This window comes from Macadamia integrifolia, chromosome 7 (assembly GCF_013358625.1).
Source record: "Macadamia integrifolia cultivar HAES 741 chromosome 7, SCU_Mint_v3, whole genome shotgun sequence".
NCBI classification, from domain to species: domain Eukaryota; kingdom Viridiplantae; phylum Streptophyta; class Magnoliopsida; order Proteales; family Proteaceae; genus Macadamia; species Macadamia integrifolia.
In genome coordinates, this window is record NC_056563.1 from 11,152,819 (window position 1) to 11,171,016 (window position 18,198).

At 38.8% G+C, this 18,198-nt stretch overlaps 1 protein-coding gene across 1 annotated transcript in view; it reads left to right on the forward strand.

Annotated features, from left to right (window-relative positions):
- Positions 1 to 18,198, forward strand: part of LOC122084194 (protein furry homolog-like) — a 79,244-nt gene that overhangs the window by 10,278 nt on the left and 50,768 nt on the right. The window contains 2 exon segments of the mRNA XM_042652277.1: positions 11,990 to 12,108; positions 13,114 to 13,159. Of these exon segments, the coding sequence (XP_042508211.1) occupies positions 11,990 to 12,108; positions 13,114 to 13,159 (165 nt within the window).

Below are 18,198 nucleotides of genomic sequence, written 5' to 3' on the forward strand. Positions count from 1 at the left end.
GATCATATGACCAGTTCTTCTAGCCTCTTTCACCAGTATTCACCCACCTTAGGCAGAGAGAAAGTTGGGGTTGCAGATGGCACTTTATCCTCTGTCTCTGGAAAAGGGTTCTATTCAATGTTCTTCATCTATCACATTAAATTCAGTTTTACATATCCCTAATTTTTCTACTAATCTGCTATCCATTAGTAGTCTTACTAGGGACTTAAACTGTAAAAGTAACATTTTTTCCTTCCCACCGCATTTTTCAGGATCTGGCAACAGGGAAGGTGATTGGATGTGGTAAGGTGCAGAGTGGTCTCTCTTTGCTTGATGATGGTTGTCCCCCTACAGCTGTGGTTTTTACTGCTCTCATCAGCTACACTCTGTCTCCTTTGATTTAGAATAAAGACACTGTCGTTTAGGACATTATCTCTTTTCTTTCCACAATTAGTTAAGCAATGTAATAGGGATGAATTTTTTATGAAGCTTGTACTCCGGCTAAACAACCTCATTCTAGTTATTTTCCATTTAATAAAAGTTCTTCAATTTTCCATTTGGTTCATTTTGATGTATGGGGTCCATCTCGTTGGACATCTATTTTTGGAAAACTCGGTGGTTTATGTCTTTCATTGATAATTAGTCACGCATAACGTGGGTTTATATGATGCAACACAAAAGTGAGGTGTTAAGTTGTTTTTAGCGCTTCCATAAGATGATTTAGACACAGTTCAATGCTACTTTGAAGATTCTTCGTAGTGATAATAGAACAGAGTATATGGAGGGCCAGTTTCAGAAGTACCTTGCTGATCATGGGATTCTATATCGAACTAGCTGCGTTGGTACTCCAGCTAAGAATGGAGTGGCCGAACGCAAGAATCAACACTTATTGGACATTTCTCGAGCAATGATTTTTGCCAAGTCCCATCTCAGTACGGAAGTGATGCTGTCCTCCCTATTGCCTACTTGATCAACCACATGCCTACTCAAGTCCTTGATATCCGAACTATGTTTATCCTTTCTAGTTCCTTTGAAGACTTTTGGTGTGCTTGCTATGCTAGAGATCGTTACTCACCAGGGAAATTGGAACCTCATAGTATTAAGTATCTTTTTGGGTTATTCTCCTGGATAGAAAGGACAAAAATGTTACCATGATACCATCCTTTTACTAGGCATACTATAGTCACTATAGATGTGTTCCATAAATCCGTTGACTACTGCTCGCCACCTCTTCAGGGGGAGTCTGGTATTAATAGTGAAGAGGTGACTCTGGATCTGTCGAATTTGCTTGCTTCACCAGTGTATCCACCATCCTTCTTTGAAGATCCTGATGTTTTGAAAGAGAGTGAAGGGACAGAGATTGATGTTCCAGCTCAGGGGGAGACAGAGACCACTGTTCTAGCTCAGGGGGAGATGACTCTTGTTCAGCGTACTATTGGAGAACTTCAGTAGCTGATTGATCATTCAAGTCTTTAGGTGTATCGTAGGTTCACACTAGAAACAAGCAACTTTAGACCAACACCACTAGTACAACACCTTTGCACATCCCCTCGCCAGCTTTAGATCTAGAGCCTACTGAGCCTAAGACATCATTCGATACAATTGCTTCTTCTGACCAACCTATTGCTTTTAGGGAAGGTATCAGGACTTGTACTCAACACCTTATATCCCAGGTTGTCTCTTATGATTCCCTTTCTCCCTCCTATCGTGCGTTTTTGTACATTTTTCTTTTGTTTGTGTTCCTAGAAGTGGCAGGAAGCATTTGTAGATGAAAAATGGCAGGCAACAATGGTGGTAGAAATGGGAGCTGTAAAAAGAATGATACATGAGAACTTGTGACTTTTCCTCTTGGCAAGAGACCAGTTGGGTGTAAGTGGGTGTTCGTGGTAAAGCAAAAGATAGATTGCTCAAGGATAGGGTACAAAGCTAGGCTTGTGGCTAAAGGGTGCACTCGGACATATGGAATCGACTACCAGGAAACATTTGCACCAGTGGCCAAATTGACTTCTGTGCGAGTTTTGCCCTGATGTGTTGTAAATCTGAGATGGGATATCCAACAACTTGATGTAAAGAATGCTTTCCTCCATGGAGAGTTCGATGAGGAAGTGTACATGGATATTTCACCAGGATTCTCCGTGAGGGAACTCAGGGCAAGGTATGTAAATTGAAGCGTGCTCTTTATGGGTTGAAGCAGTCACCTCGGGCATGGTTTAGAAGATTTACAAGGCAATGACCTCTTTGGGTATAAGTAGAGTAATACTGACCACATATTGTTTATAAAAAGGTCTTGTGATAGAATTACTGTGCTCATTGTCTATGTGGATGACATCATGGTAACAGGAAATGACAGTGCTGAGATTGGTCATCTCAAGGGCTTTCTTGGCCAAGAGTTTGAGATAAAAGAACTTGGGATGCTAATGTACTTTTTTGGGAGTTGGGATTGAAGTTGCTCAGTCTTATAAAGGCATCTTTCTTTCTCAGAGGAAGTACATCCTTGTTCTGTTATCTAAGACTAGATTGTTTGATTGTCATCCTTTTGATACTCCTATGGAAGCTAGTACCTAGCTCAAGGGAAAGGAGAGTGAACCGGTGGACAAAGGCCATTACCAACTGTTAGTAGAAAAACTGATCTATCCCTCCTAGACACGGCCTGATATTGCTGCGACTGTTAACTTGGTAAGTCAGTTTATGCATGATCCCTATTCCTCCCACATGGTGGCAGTTATACTTATCTTGAGATACTTGAAGTCAGCTCCAAGAAAAGGGATCATTTTGTCTCCTCATGATCATTTCAGAGAAGCTTATATAGATGTTGATTGGGTTGGTTCACCTGACAGAAAATCCATCTTTGGTTATTGCACCTTTATGGGTGGGAATCTTGTCACTTGGCTTAACGAGAAGCACAATGTGGTGGCTAGGTCCAATGTTGAAGTAAAGTTTCGTGCTACGACACAGGAGATTTGTGACTTCTTGTGGTTATGCACACTATTGGATGATATTGGTGTACTTGTTCATCTTCTAGTGATGCTTTACTATGATAATAAAGCTGCTATCAGTATGCATGACCGTACCAAACATGTGGAGATTGTCAAACACTTCATCAAAGAGAATTTGGATGCTGGTTTGATTTGTGTTCCATTTGTGAAGTCTGGTTATCAGTTAGTTGATGTGTTCACTAAGGGTTTATTCGGGAAGGTGTTTCGTCCTTTTTTAGGCAAGTTGGGCATGTGTGATATCTATGGCACCAACTAGAGTGCCGCAGGGGCACATTGGTCTTTTCCTCCTTCCACCAACCCTATTTAATGAGGGTCGGTTAAAGGGGGCATACTTGTAATTTTGACTCTTCTTTGCTTATTATAAATAAAAGGGCTTATGAGGTCACTCAGGTCATTCAAACACTCTACCCCATTCATGCTGTTGACAAGAACTGTAGATGACTTATCATTAGAATCTCATCAAGAGTTGGAAAGTTATATCGTGGTACTGCTGGTACTGCTACAAGATTTGGTAGTACCACTGTTGTACCTTGAATGAGTTGAGAAGAAGAGTATAAGAGAATGGAAGAGCTGCGACCTAAGTTCCCACCTCAACGTTTGATTGGTTTCACCATGATGTAGATTCATCACCGAAATATTCTTGTTTTATTACGAATAAGCCTATGGTTGGGTTCCATACATGTTGGGCCTTTGATCCCATGTGTTTTGAGTGTAATAAGCCACTTTTATGGGCCGAAACTAAGAGTATTATGGTTGCATACGTGATTAACTAGTTTATTTTCCTTTTCATTTATTTTCAATTTTAGTTCGTCTTTGTTATTTATTAGGGGTTAAGTTATTAGTCATTAGTTTCCTTTTTCAGTTTATATTTTCAGTTTTTAGAAACTTATGTAATAGGCAACCAATTAGAAGTTTCTCTTGAGACTTTCTAAATTGGAGGACTTGCCCCCCCTTTTGTTTTAACTATAAATACAAGCATGGATGCTCCCAGAGCTCTTTGACAAACTTAATTAATGGCTGCTGCTGTTGTCTTCTCTGTTGAGAACTGGTCTTGTTTCTGATCAAGATTGTGGAGCTGGTGTTTGATGTGGCTGACTCTTTGCGGTATGAAGCCCAAGAGGTCCTCTTCTTCAAGCTCCCTTTTTCTTCTTTGCATTACTTAAAGATCTACTGCTGCTGCAACCAACGACAGTATTTTCTATTTTGGTTGGTAGTTCCCCGAAGCAGTTTCAGCTATCAGAATTGGCTGAAACTTGGGTCAATTCCCCCTCATAAGGACTTCCACTTGACCAGAAGATCTGGTCATTCTGATCAGCCATCTGAGAGAGATTGAAAATCTCCCAGATTCTGTTTTATTGCTTTTCTCAGCCTACACCTGGAATCGATAGAAGTTTCTCTTTGTATTCTGAACCCTCTGCTTTCCTATGATATCGTTCATGATTGTGGGACTGTAAGTGACTTATCAGTCCCTGTTAAACTCTACTTGGCTATCTACTGATCTGATCTGAGAAGCTCCAACTCTTGATGTCAATAGCTTGCTGTAATCTCATATTCGAGTCTGATTTCTTGTGCAACTGTTGGACTGGTCTATGGCTGCTTTTTGATTTAAAAATCCTGCATCTTGGAACTTGGTTTGACTTGTCAACCTCGCTTTACATGAAGTGGTATCAGAGCATGGCAGAGAACAACTTTGAAAGACTATCAGAGCTGTACATGACCGACAGTGAATTTAGGCCTGAGACTGTTGGTTATATTTTTAAGATGTTGATACAACTGAATCAGAAAATGGTGTGAACGGATGAACTATTAGCTAGAATTACCACCAATCATCAACTTGAATTACCACAAGGAGCTAACTGCTTCTCTACAGGCAAGAGAACAGAATTCTGTGGAGTAAAAATTGTGGGCTGCAGTTGCTGCTGTCTTTTATTTGTAACATCAACTAAATACAGTTTTACGTAGACTAGGATACCCCTTAACTAGTGAACCACCGGTTCAACCAGACCTTGAAGACTTACAAAGAAAATAAAACTAAACCAAAGTGGACCCAGGTCCCATTAACTTTGCTTAGATTAGAGCTGGGCCACTAGTCTTTAGTTCTGCATCGGCTCTCCCCAGCTTGAAATCATTTCTCCCAGATGAATTGGGAAAGAAATATAATGCTCATATAAATTCAGGTTGAGTCGTTAGAAATCATTTGCGTGGATCCAAGTACATTCATGTCTTGGACGACCTTCCATTTGACAAGGAAAGAGTGATAGTTGCCTCCACATCGAGTTGGAAAGAGTGATAGTTGCCTCCACATTGAGTTATTGTATGTGTCATCTAAAAGATCTCCTCAATCTCATCATCAACAGGTGGTTTTCATTGGGGCAGCCTTAGCATATGTTCAATGTTGCTCAGATGCCCCACATATAAATAGAGATCTACCACGTTTAGATATTGCTGATGGCGATATCATGAGGCCACTCAAGCACATAAGCATGTGGTCCCACCCTTTGCAGCACCTTGCAGGGATCTATCTTTGTTGTGTTAATACTTTGTTGAAATCTCTCAGGATTAACAAGGACCATCACCATGTCACCCAGCTTGAACTCCACATGTCGTTGATAATGATCAGATGTAGCCCTTGTCGAACATCTACATGCACTTTTGTAATATGGCTTAAAAATTTGTTAGCTTCAAGGCTGATTCGATCTGGAATTCCAAAAAGTGTTTCAAATGGAGTACGTCCTGTTGTTTTGTTCACTAAGCTTTTTATAAGCAAATTCAACGAGGATGGCTGACCAAGTCTTCTCATAGCCTCAAACGAGATACCTTAACAAATTCTCCAAACTCCTGTTTATGATCTTCTGTTTCTCTGTCAATCTATTGGTGAAAGGCGGTCGAAAACTGTAATTTAGTATTAGTCTTCATCCCTAAAGTTTTCCAGAAGTAACTCACAAACTTGACATTATGGTAGGAGACAATAGTTTCCGGCAACTCGTGTACTCACACTTCTTTGAAGAATATTTTAGCAATATGATAGGCATCAAAAGTTTCGCGACGAGGAAGAAAATGGGCCACCTTTGAGAAACGGTCAACTACCACCAATAGAAGTATATCTCTCCCAAGTAAGAGGTTGTTCGAGCACAAATCCATGCTTATATGTGACCTGGGTGCGTGGGGAACAAGTAAAGGTGAGTGCAAACCTGTATTCTGTTTAGAATCTTTAGTAAGCTGGCATATGTGACATCTTTTTTTTTTTCTAACACATCAACGTCCTTAGACATGTGTGGCCAATAGTAGCAATCTATGACTTGAATAAGAGTCTGTGTTCTTCCCGAGGTGACCTCCCAAACCATCCCCAAAACCCAGTCCACAAGAATGAGTGCACATCATGTTTGTCGTACTTTGGGTGCTGTCCTCCCTGCTGTAACATTTGATGAATATGGGAAAAACATCAGCTGCATATCCAACCCCCACACCACCCCCCCAAAAAAAAAAAAAAAAAAAAGACCATTTGATCAATACTATGTATGTGCTGAGAATGTGTTAAAGAGTTAATACTTTGTGACTCACTGCATTGTGAACAGTATTTTCTTTGCTAGCCTTGTAGTCCAATGCAAAAGTGAATTCCTGTAAGTAAGCCACCCACTTGGCATTTTTGCTGCTAACCAAATCTTGAGAGTGAAGGTGCTTAAGATGACAACCTAATGTATTATTTGTGATCAATATATAAGATGATCTCTTTACCGATAAGATACTACCTCCAGTGTTGTAACACTTTTAACTACGGCATAGATTTCTATATTACAAGTTTGAGTAGCATCGCTTAGCTTCATTAAGTTTCTCGCTATATAAAGCGGTAGGATGGCCACTTTGCATAAATACTCCTAGACTAGTGAGTGAAGCATCTGTAGCAACTTCAAACATTTGTTCAATTGGAGGACAGGTGCCTCTGCCATCTTCTTCTTGATACTGTTGTCCATTCAAATTTGCATTTGATCTGCTTCAGGTGTTCAGTGATTTGTGCCATGACTGAGCTGAAATTGCGAGTAGATCTCCGATAGAAAGATGCCAAGCCATTGAAACTTTGAACCTCAGTAATGGTCTTTGGTGCTAGCTGGTCTAGAATGCTTCTGATTTTGTCAGGATCAGCTTCCAGTGCTTTTAAAGAGTATAAATTCAAGGAACACCACCTTGGGTAGCATAAAGGAACAGTTGAGATTAATGTCGAGCTTTTCATTATGTAGTACTCTCAAGACGTAATCAAAATGTTTATCTGGATGCTTCTTGTAAATTAAAATATCGTCAAAGTAAACAACAAAAAATTGACCAATAAAGGGACGAAGTACCTAAGTCATCGCCTTATGAAATTGCTAGTCCATTTGTCAGATCAAAAGGCGGTCTTCTATTTGTCTCCTTGATGAATACAATTTGATGATAACCTACTGTAATACTGGTTTAGAGATCTGAAACAAAACAAAACAGGACCAAAAACACAGAGAACAGATGGACCTGATATTCAGGTTGTGATCTCCTATTAATGAATTAAACTGTTGCTGAAAGTTTCAGTGAGATCCACTGGTTGGATCAGAATAGACGAAGGAATCCTCGTGAAAATGGGATAATATGGATGAGACATCAGAATTATAATACCCAAGCCAAACCGATGTTAGGGTATAAATTTGGGACAAATCAGATAAGGAAAAACAATGTACTGAATTCAGCATTCAATTCCACCCTTGAACAATTCCACCCATGAAATCCTAATCCAAGTAGGACTCTATCAAGTAATTATCAGAATCTGAAATTAACACAGATTATGATAGAGAAAACTTTCAATTGATTTACAGAATTGAAATCAACCTCACAAAGCTGTGATTTGGATTACTATAAACAGCCACTAGATTCGCAAACATAAAGTAACAATGATTAAGTTGAGGTATTGACCAGAACATTAATGGACAGAAATTCCAGAACTGTAATGGTTCAGTAGCTTAAGAAGAGGAGAGACTATAGATTACAGAACCTGAGCTTCTCTGCCCTAGTTCAAAACTTCACCGAGATTTGCGAAATTTTGCTAGTTTTGACATACCCAAGACGAAACGGTTGGCGAAACTGGAAGTAACATAATTTTGGTCATAAAAATGAATTGTTCTGATGAAATTTAGATCATTTCATCCATATTCCCCCTGAAATGGCCAAGCAAAACTCATGGAAACAATTCATTGTTTTGGTCGAATTTTCACTAATTTCAGTCATTTGGGTCTGACTGAAACCAGACTGAAATACGAGCTTTTGAACCTTGCTCACTGCAAGGTGTTCAATTGTATCAGGAAATAATCTGAACATTGATCACACTCAAGGGCCTTCACACAAGAAGAGGGAGAGCATCAGCTTTCTTTGTTTTTGAAAGCCAAATCGTGAGTGCAAGATAATGAAATGGTGAAAATTGAAGAGACCGATTCCACAAAGCGACTATTTTAGATATTTGTGGTTAATCATAAGTAAAGAAGGTGGCAGAGGATATTGTTTCCTAGAGAATTAAAGTGGGATGGATGAAGTGGAGAGGTGCTTCTAGAGTGTTGTGTGACTGTCTTATTCCTTTAAAGTTTAAGGGAAAATTCTATAGGACTGTTGTGCGACTAGTTATGATATATGGGGCGGAATGTTGGGTAGTTAAGAAGTATCATATAGAAAAGCTATATGTAGCTGAGATGAGGATGTTAAGATGGATGTGCGGCAAAACTATGAAGGATTAAATAAGGAATGAACATATTAGTGCTGATTTGGGAATCTCCCTGATTAATGACAAGCTTTGTGAACGTCGTTTGAGGTAGTATGGCTTAAGGACACCCCAGTAAGGAGGAGTGACCTGATACAGATGGAATGAGACAAAAGAGCTAGGGCAGGCCTAAAATGACCATAGGCGAAATGGTGAAGAATGACATGCGTAGTCTTGGTCTTGTCCTAAGTATGACTTTGGATAGAGCCTATTGAAGAGCAAGGATCCAAGTAACCGACCCCATTTAGCTGAGATTCTCCTGACTTGTTGGGGTGTTACCTCTTTCCTCTTACTCTCATATTTCTTATCCCATCTCTTCCTTTTTTATTTTTTATTTATGAATCCATGTAGCCGACACCATTAAGTTGGGATAAGGCTGAGTTTGTTGTTGTTTTAAATCATGATTGCAAGAATGACTCCCATGCTTCCTTTTATTAAAACTATAAAGATAGAGTTTGAGTTGGTTTAGGAAAACCCCTAGCCGACTCCAATTACAAGAGAGAATCTTCTTAAAGTCTACTAGCCTAAATCGACTTTGAAGGACCCAATTAAAAAAAAAAAAAAAAAAAAAAAATGAACAATAAAGGAAGAAACAACAATTTAACTTACCATAGTTGTTAAGGTGGTGAGCCGACCGAGGTGTTTGAGGGTCTTTTGGATTGCTTTGGCGAGAGGGCGGGCATAAGACGTCGCCTTATCGAGTAAAGCATTCTAGTGTTTTTTATTTTATTATTTATTTTTTTAATGTAACCATTCTATTTGGCTTAAATGACTTATAAAAAATTTGATAATACTACTCATATGCTAAATAAAGATTAAAGATGCATACTTCATTCCAATGCAAGATTTAAAAAAAAAAAAAAAAAAATCGATAAAGTGAATAAACTAAGTTCATCTTCATCAATCATCATATAATTCATAGCATATAATATAAATATATATTATTCATCCAATAACATATATTTATATATATATATATATATATAAATATATATAATTATGAAACAAAATTCAAAATTATAAATATAAAGAAAGGGCCATCAGAATAGGCCAAGTCCGTGATCGAGTCTGGCTCTCATGTGGTGGTTCTGTCCTCCAAAAATGGGCTGAACCTGATGGCATGACAGGGAGATCGACCACCCTTGCCAAAGTACATAGAAATGTACCTAAGTCCTAAACTATACTTTATTTTGTAGTGTATAATCTGTATTCCATTCCATCCTAGGCAGTAGGCACAAGTAGGACTTCCAAGAGAAGTTTCAGAGACCAATACCAGCTTCAATGGTGGTTCGATGGGTCTCAGATAGAAGAAAGAAGATGAAAAATGAAAAACAGGAGATAGAAGAAGAAAAACCAGAAGAGAAAGAAGAAGAAAAAAGATGAAAAATGAAAAATAGAAGAGAAAAGAAAAAACAGAAGAGAAAGAAGAAGAAAGAAAATGAAAAAAATGCAAAAAACGTACCTAGCTGCCTTGGTCTGAGGAAGGCTCGCCGGAGGAGTGTCACCACCGCCGGAGCAACATCTGAAGGAGGAAGGTGCAGTTGGCGCCTGGTTCTCTCAAAAGGGCCAAAACCCTTTGTGCACGATTTGCGATTTGTTTTTATTTTTTATTTTTTTTGTTTGAGGTTTTTTTCATTTATACACCCTTGATCCCATGCTTCTCATGTCATCATGTGTAAACTTTCCCATAGATATGCCAATCAATAAAACCCATTCGGAATCAGTGGTAAAAAAAAAAAAAAAAGAGTAAAAAATGCACTTAAGGCTTCCGCCTTGTCTATAGAGCGCTACAAGTCGTCGCCTTAGACACCTTATAGCGCCTCATCCCTTAAGGTGGTCGCTTTTAAGTGCAACCAGTAATGCGCAGTACTGCCTTATGTTCCCAATACCACCTCAGTGCCTAAGGCGATGCCTTAATAACTATGCAACTTACATTGACCCTCTGGTTCAATTGGAAACGAACCATAAACACTTAGAAGGGAAACTAACTTAAAAACAGTCATAAAAATGAAATAAACAAAATAGGCTATGCTAGGCCTGGCCTCTCTTGGTTCTCCTGTGTTAGGTCTTCAGATCTGCTTCATAAGTCATAACCCTCCTAAGGTCCAATTTTGAGAAGACCTTAGCTCTTGATATCATATCTAACATATCATCAAGCTGTGGAATAGGAAATTTGTAATTGATAGTAATTTTGTTTATAGCTCTGCTGCCCACACACATACGCCTAGAGCCGTCCTTCTTAGGCATAATCATGGCTGGTACAGCGCATGGGCTTAGGCTTTCCTGAATGAAACACTTTTGCCACAACTCGTCTACCTACTTTCTTGACTCCTCATGCTCTGTAGGGTTAAGACAGTAAGCCATTATATTTGGTGACGCTGAACCAGCTACCAAGTTGATAGCATGCTATATGTCATGCATGGGTGGCAATTCATATGGCAGCTTTTCAAGAACTTAGGATGAAGTATACTCGTATAAGTATGAGAATAAAGTTCATCATTGGTTACTTCCCCCGTTATATATATATCTATATATTTTTCCAGATAATACTGTCACTATACTTTTTCAGAATAACGTCAATTCATATTTTATGTAAGATATTTATTGTGAATATTGAAGGAAAGCTGAATATCAAGAATGAGTGTGGGGGCTTTTCCTCTTCAGCAATATGGTTTTAGGGATTAGTTATATCTGTTTTAGCCCCCTCAAAAATATGATATGGTGCTTTGTGCAATAAGGCACACCATAAGTGCATAAAACCATACACGAGTTTGAAAAAAGGCAACCAAGGTGATTCTGAGGCAAGGCCTTGGCAACCAACGCAATGGCCACTCTGTAAAAAAACTTGGTGAATTCAGGCTTTTCCATTTAAAAGGTCTTGGTGATTAGGCATCACCTAGGTGAGGTCTTTATGACCATAGATCTACCATTCAATGCCTCCTAGATAGGGGACCTATTAGGCGGAGTCCTTCAATGGTGAATCCCAAGGTATGCGTTATCAGGAGAGATAAGCTCATATTTAGTACTCTTTTTTGATTATTACTTTATAACTTAATTTAAACTAGGAATAAAAAGAGAAACCCAGTGCACGAGGCTTCTGCTACTGCAGGGTCTGGGAGGGGCAAATGTACGCAGCCTTATCCCCTGCTTTTCAGGAGAGGCTGTTTCCAAGTTTCAGACCTGTGAATATTTGTCTAAATTTGTGAATAATTTGTTTTACTTCTCTTTCATGGCCCCTTGACAGGATGGACAGTATCTTCGACCCTCTGATCCAGCTTATGAGCAAGTGCTAGATTCATTGGCTATGGTGGCTCTACATACACCTGTACCCCTTCTGGAAGCTCTTCTTAGGTGGAGAGAGAGGTGCTGACAATTCCTCTTTTTTTTCTTTTTTTCAACTGTGTTTATTCATGATGCTTTATAGACTCATTTTGAAGATACAGGACAGGTCACCCAGGTGTGACCCCAGTTGTGGAGGGTAAGAAGTTCTTAAATTGAAAAGTAGGGTCCTTAATCAGGTTTTCCTTTTGAGTCACTCAGAAGAATTTGTTAATGAGTTGGGAGTTAAATGGATATCATACAGAAGCCCACGCTTCTACTATATGATCAAACTTCAAAGAGAAGTTGTTTATTCTTAGCCATTTACTATATAAATCATTGAATTTATTAAGAAAAGGACATTTGAGAGAACTCTGTGCTCATGGTTGTCACGGTGACAAGGCAATTCAAGGTGCCTTAGGCGACGCCTTGGCAACTATGTTTGTGCCCATTATCGCTAGTTTCTTTAATTTATGTAATTAGAATCAATGAAGAACCTTCTTTTTTCTGTTCAAGAGCCTTTGTTTGCCATTGAGTTTCCTATATGCTGTTGGGAGTTTTGATTTCAACTATCTATTTTTCCTTAGTTGATCTTTTAGAATCCTCCCATCATGTGCCAAAAGAGTTCTAGAGAAGCCAAAACCTTTGTCTTAATGGAATATTATTGAAGTGAATTGTTAATAGTATTAAGAATATTTACACAGAATGCTATCTTAAGAATATTCACACAAAATTCTCTCTTGTGATACTAATATTGCAGTATGCTTAGGATATTTTTATCATGAATTTTGGTTGTTACCATTTTCTAGCTGGAAGGAACTGACATTCATCACTTTTATTCAAATAAATTATGACTATTGCTTGCTTTCTTTTCTTCGCTCCCCCGGGGGGGGGGGAGTTCTGCTTTGAATCCTTTCATACTAGCAGCAAAAAAAAAAAAAAAAAAAAAAAAAAAAAAAAAAGAAAAGAAAAGAAGAAGAAGATTAATTAAGAAATATATACAGATTCATAAGTGATTTTCCTCCCTAATTTATTATTGAATGTGTGCAGTGAATCTCCAAAGGGTGCTAATGATGCCTCTACTTTTCAGCGAAAGGTTTGTACTGGGACACTACTTGTGTGTGTGATGGCTTTATCTTTCCTGTTTTTTTCCTTCTTCTTCTACTTCATCTTTGTGAGCAATCCTAAAGCTGAAAACCATCGAGAGAGGAAGAGAGAGCAAGATAAGATGGAAGAGAATGAGATGGTGTAAAGTGTTGTAAGACAGAAGTTGTTCTCCCCCTAATCAAACCAGGACTCAAAATCCTGTCAACAACAGGAAACCAAAGATAAAGATAAGAAAGGACTCTAATTAATCCCAACTCCTACTTATCAACTTATTCTAAGGAGAACAAGGCAAACCCTATGGTATGGAGGTCTATGGGGGGTCTATAGACCTCCGACCGAGACGACTCTTAACACTCCCCCTCAAGCTGGTGCAGAGACATCACCCATGCCCAGCTTGGAACACCCTTGTAAAAAAACATTCCGAAACAAGCCTTTAGTAAATAAATCCCAAAGTTGATTATGAGAGTTGACAAAGGGAGTGGGGATCAACTTCTTCATTATTGCATCCTGAAAAAATGACAATCTACTTTAATATGTTTTGTCCTCTCATGAAAAACCGGATTGTTGGTGATATAAATGGCCGCTTGGTTATCACAAAACATCTTCATTGGCTTGTCGATTAAATAACCAAGCTCCTGAACAAAGGACCGAATCCACATCCACTCGGCCATAGTATGAGCCATCGCTCGATACTCAGCTTCAACACTTGAATATGTCACAATAATTTTCTTTCTTGCTCCTCTATGTAACGAGATTACCTCCTTAGAAGGTATAATAACCTAGGGTAGACCTTTTGTCTCCATCAACACCAACCCAATCAGCATTAGAATAACCAACAATACTTGTGTGTAATGTAGTACTATATTTGAAAGAATCAAGATAATAGCCAGTTGACAAGGATCTATACTCAAAGGATGGCCCAAATGCAAATAATGAAGTCTAGGAGTGAAATAAGACAACAACTATGGAGGGAAAGTGAATTATTTGCATCAGTGTGACCATGACGGCCATAAATAAGGCCTTTCCCTAGAGCACCCTTAAGATATCTCAATATATGACAAACCGCCTCCCGATGAACTTGCTTAGTTGTTTGCATGAACTGACTAATCACACCAACAACAAATAAGATATGTCCGATCAAGTAACAGTAAGATATATGTTGGGAAACATGTCCACACTCCTTGCTATGTTTTGGTGTTAACAAACAAACATACGTCTTTAACTTGGTTTGATAAAATGTGATTAGCTTGAAGAAAGTGTAATTAGTTTGAAGAAACACTTAGAAGGTCGAATCAAGACATCAAGGTTTGAACTCATGCAACCTTGAAGCTTAAAGACATTCAAGACCCAAGATAATAAAGACATTCAAGACCGAAGATGAAGACATCAAGACCCATAATGATGAATTTATCAAGACCCAAGATGAAGACCATAGGATAGAGAATATATTTTTTAATTTGTACACACATTGTATACGCACGCACCTCATGCATCATACTAGAATGACCTTAGTGGTAGAGTGTAATATGCTCTAGTAAAACTGTGAAAACGGATTAATCTGACTTAAGGGCATTTTGGGCAATCTTAAAGTCGGTATCAGGAGAGGAAACCTTCATAGAAATTGTAGGAAATTGAGTCACGATTCCAGCGCAACTGATCTCAGGTCAATCCAAGGTCGGACAAAAAAGTTATGGTCAAAACACTGACGATTGGTTAGTATGACAGCATTCTGTCAAAACAGTTTGTCTTGTTGGCGGTCAACCGGCTAGAAGCCCCGGTCGACCGGAACTGTCCGAGACCATAGCCGGTTGACCGGTGCCTCCTTGGAAAAGCTCCAACGGCTAGTTTTTGACCTCAATGGCTCTTTCCGATCGACCAGCTACCGATGGCGGTCGACCGGTGGTCCTAGAATACGACCGTTAGAGCCTGATTTCCTGCCTAAAATGCTTCACTAAGCTCACCTATAAATACCCAAACCATTCTTAATTAAATATGAATTAAGAAAGAGCATTAAGAGCATTATTGGCAGCATTCAAGAGTCATTATGATTATTCTATCCTACTTGAGTTGCTCGATTACTCTAATCCCAACAAAAGGCTCAAGTCTCAATCAAGTCCTTCACTCTCTCCTGTGCAAGTCAAAACCATAAGAGAGGACATTACAAAAGGTGCATCATTCATCTCTCATTCTTGTCATTTGCACCACACTTGAGGTATTCTTCTTATTCCACTACTTATTTATTTCTGTTTTTACAATTCTAAACTGTTGTAAGATTCTCTTATCCTAAAAAGAGGAAGGTGTTTCTCTACCTCCAAAAGAGATTGTAAAGGCGCCTCTCTGCCTGTAAAAGAGATTTGTTAGGATACTCTTATCTGTGAAAAAGATTGTAAAGGTTTTCTTCCTTACCGTACTGAAAGGGAGAACTAGTAGAATACCTTACAAGAGGATTCTTGTAGGGAGTGGACTAGACTCGGATTGAGCCGAACCACTATAAATCTTGTGTTGTGTGATTGTGCCTATTTTATTTATTCAACATCGTTTTTAACTTGCAATCACACTTAGGACCTATACATCGAAAAGAGTTAATTTCCACTAGTATAACCTATTCACCCCCCCTCTAGGTTATTTCAATTAGTATCAGAGTGCAAATTTATTTAAGACTATATCGTCTTAAAAGTGAGTCAAAGACCATGGCCACATTCCAAGGACCACCAGAATGCATGAACGCCTCGAGACCCCCTTACTTTAATGGAGAAAACTTTTCCTTCTGGAAGTGCAGATTCAAAAACTGTGTGTGGTCACAACATTCTTGTATGGAGAGCCATAGAGAATGGACCATACACCATCACCAAAATAGTTGATGGAAAGACAGTACCGAAAGATGAAGAGGAATGGACAGCTGAAGACATCACTCTCATCCAGTATAACTTCCGTGCAGTCACGTTCCTTCAGTGTGCCCTCAACAAACAAGAGTTCAACCGAGTCATAGCATGTGACATAGCTAAAGAGATTTGGGATATGCTTCTTGTCACACATGAAGGTACAGCAGAGGTAAAGGAAAAAAAGGTAGACCAACTCGTTTCTGATTACGAATCCTTTATGAAAGAAAATGAGTCAATGACTTCAATGTTTACAAGATTTATTGATATTGTGAACAGTCTCAAAAGTTTAGGCAAAACTTATACTAACGCAGAAAAAGTTAGGAAAATCTTAAGAGCCTTGCCTGTAGCTTGGAGACCCAAAAAAACAACAATAGAAGAAGCCAAAGACTTGACGAAAATCTCTGTGGACTACTTGTTTGGATCTCTACAAACTCATGAAGTAGAGTTGAACGCCGACAAACCAAATCCTGAGAACAAAAAGAGAACCATAGCTCTAAAGTCAACTCAAACTATCGAAGAAGTAAGCGATGATGAAGAAGATGAAGAATTCGATATGGAAAAAGAAATTTCACTCATCACGAGGAAGTTCAACAAGTTCCTAAAAAAGAAAGGAAGATTTCAACACAAGAACAAATCCTATAGAGACAAATCCTATGGGGAAAAAGGTAAATCTAAAATTAAACCCAAGGAAATCTCTTCTAAAGATATAGTCTGTTTTGAGTGCAAAAGGCCTGGACACTTCAGAACCGATGCCCACATAAACCAAGAAGAAGGCTTATGCAGCCACATGGGACTCAAGTGATGAAGAAGAGAAAAGTGAATTTGGAGAAGAAGTCACCAACCTCGCCTTGATGGCCATTGGAGATGAAGAACAAGAGGTATGTCGAACTCAACCTAAATCCTTAATAAGGGACTCTAATGAGGAGCTTCAAGAAGCCTTCGAGGCTTTGTATGAAGCAAGTATCAAATTAGAGTCTGATAAGAATGAACTTGAAAAAGAGGTTGACACACTAAATAAGAGAGTGGATGCACTAACCTCAAAGGTGAGTGAACTGGAGGAAGAAAACTTCAAGTTGAACTCCACCCTCTGCACTTTCACCCAAGGGCAAAGGAACCTTGACAATCTTCTTGGATCTCAAAGGAAAGGTCCAAATGAAAGAGAAGGACTGGGTTACAATGGACAAAATCCATCTAGAAGTGAGAATCCAAGAAGGGGTGACCAAAGAAACCAACCATCCACCTCTTACATTAAATGTAGTTTTTGCAAAAAGACAGGACATTCCATAAACCAGTGTCACTCCAAGAAAAAGAAGAAACCCAATTCTCAAACTGAGAGACCAAGAGTTAGCCATGCCTACTATTACACGCCCCTAAGAAGGCAATATAGGTCTCAAGAAGACTCTAGGTCTATGCCTTGGTATAGAAAAACCCAACCTCAAAGAGAATACTCTATTGAGAGGCCCCAAAGACAATACCAAGGGTATGAGAACTACCCTCGGGAGACTTATAGATCACAAGGGAAATACCAAGATCAAGGATCCTATAGATTTCAAAGATACTATACTCCTTAAAGGTCAAATGGACCTTATGAACATCAAAGGACCCAAAGAAACCCAAAGTCATCCCAAAGGCAGAAACAAAGACCTAAAATGTACAAAACCATTTGGGTTCCAGTAGGAAAGTTTGACACTAACAATAATGGACTTATGAGATTATGGGGACCAATGTACGATTAAATTTCTGTTATAAGTTTGCTTGAAGAATAAGGTGGAAGCTGAATGGGTCATCGATAGTGGATGCTCTAAACACATGACATCCAACAAGAACCTATTCTCAAGCTTACGGAACTACGACGGAGGATGGGTCTCCTTTGGAGATGACCGCAAAGGAAAAATTGCTGGTATTGGAAAAATAAGACTTGGAGGTATATCAATCTCAAATGTTTACTTTGTGAAAAATCTGAATTATAATCTCCTAAGTGTGAGTCAGTTATGTAGCATTGGATACAAAGTAGAATTTAATGTCTCCCATTGTTGCATTAAAGATGCAAATGATAATTCAATACTAAAAGGGTCTAGGAAAAACAATATCTATGTTTGTATGCTTGACGAATCAAGTTCCTTGAATGCATGCTTGGTTTCTAGCC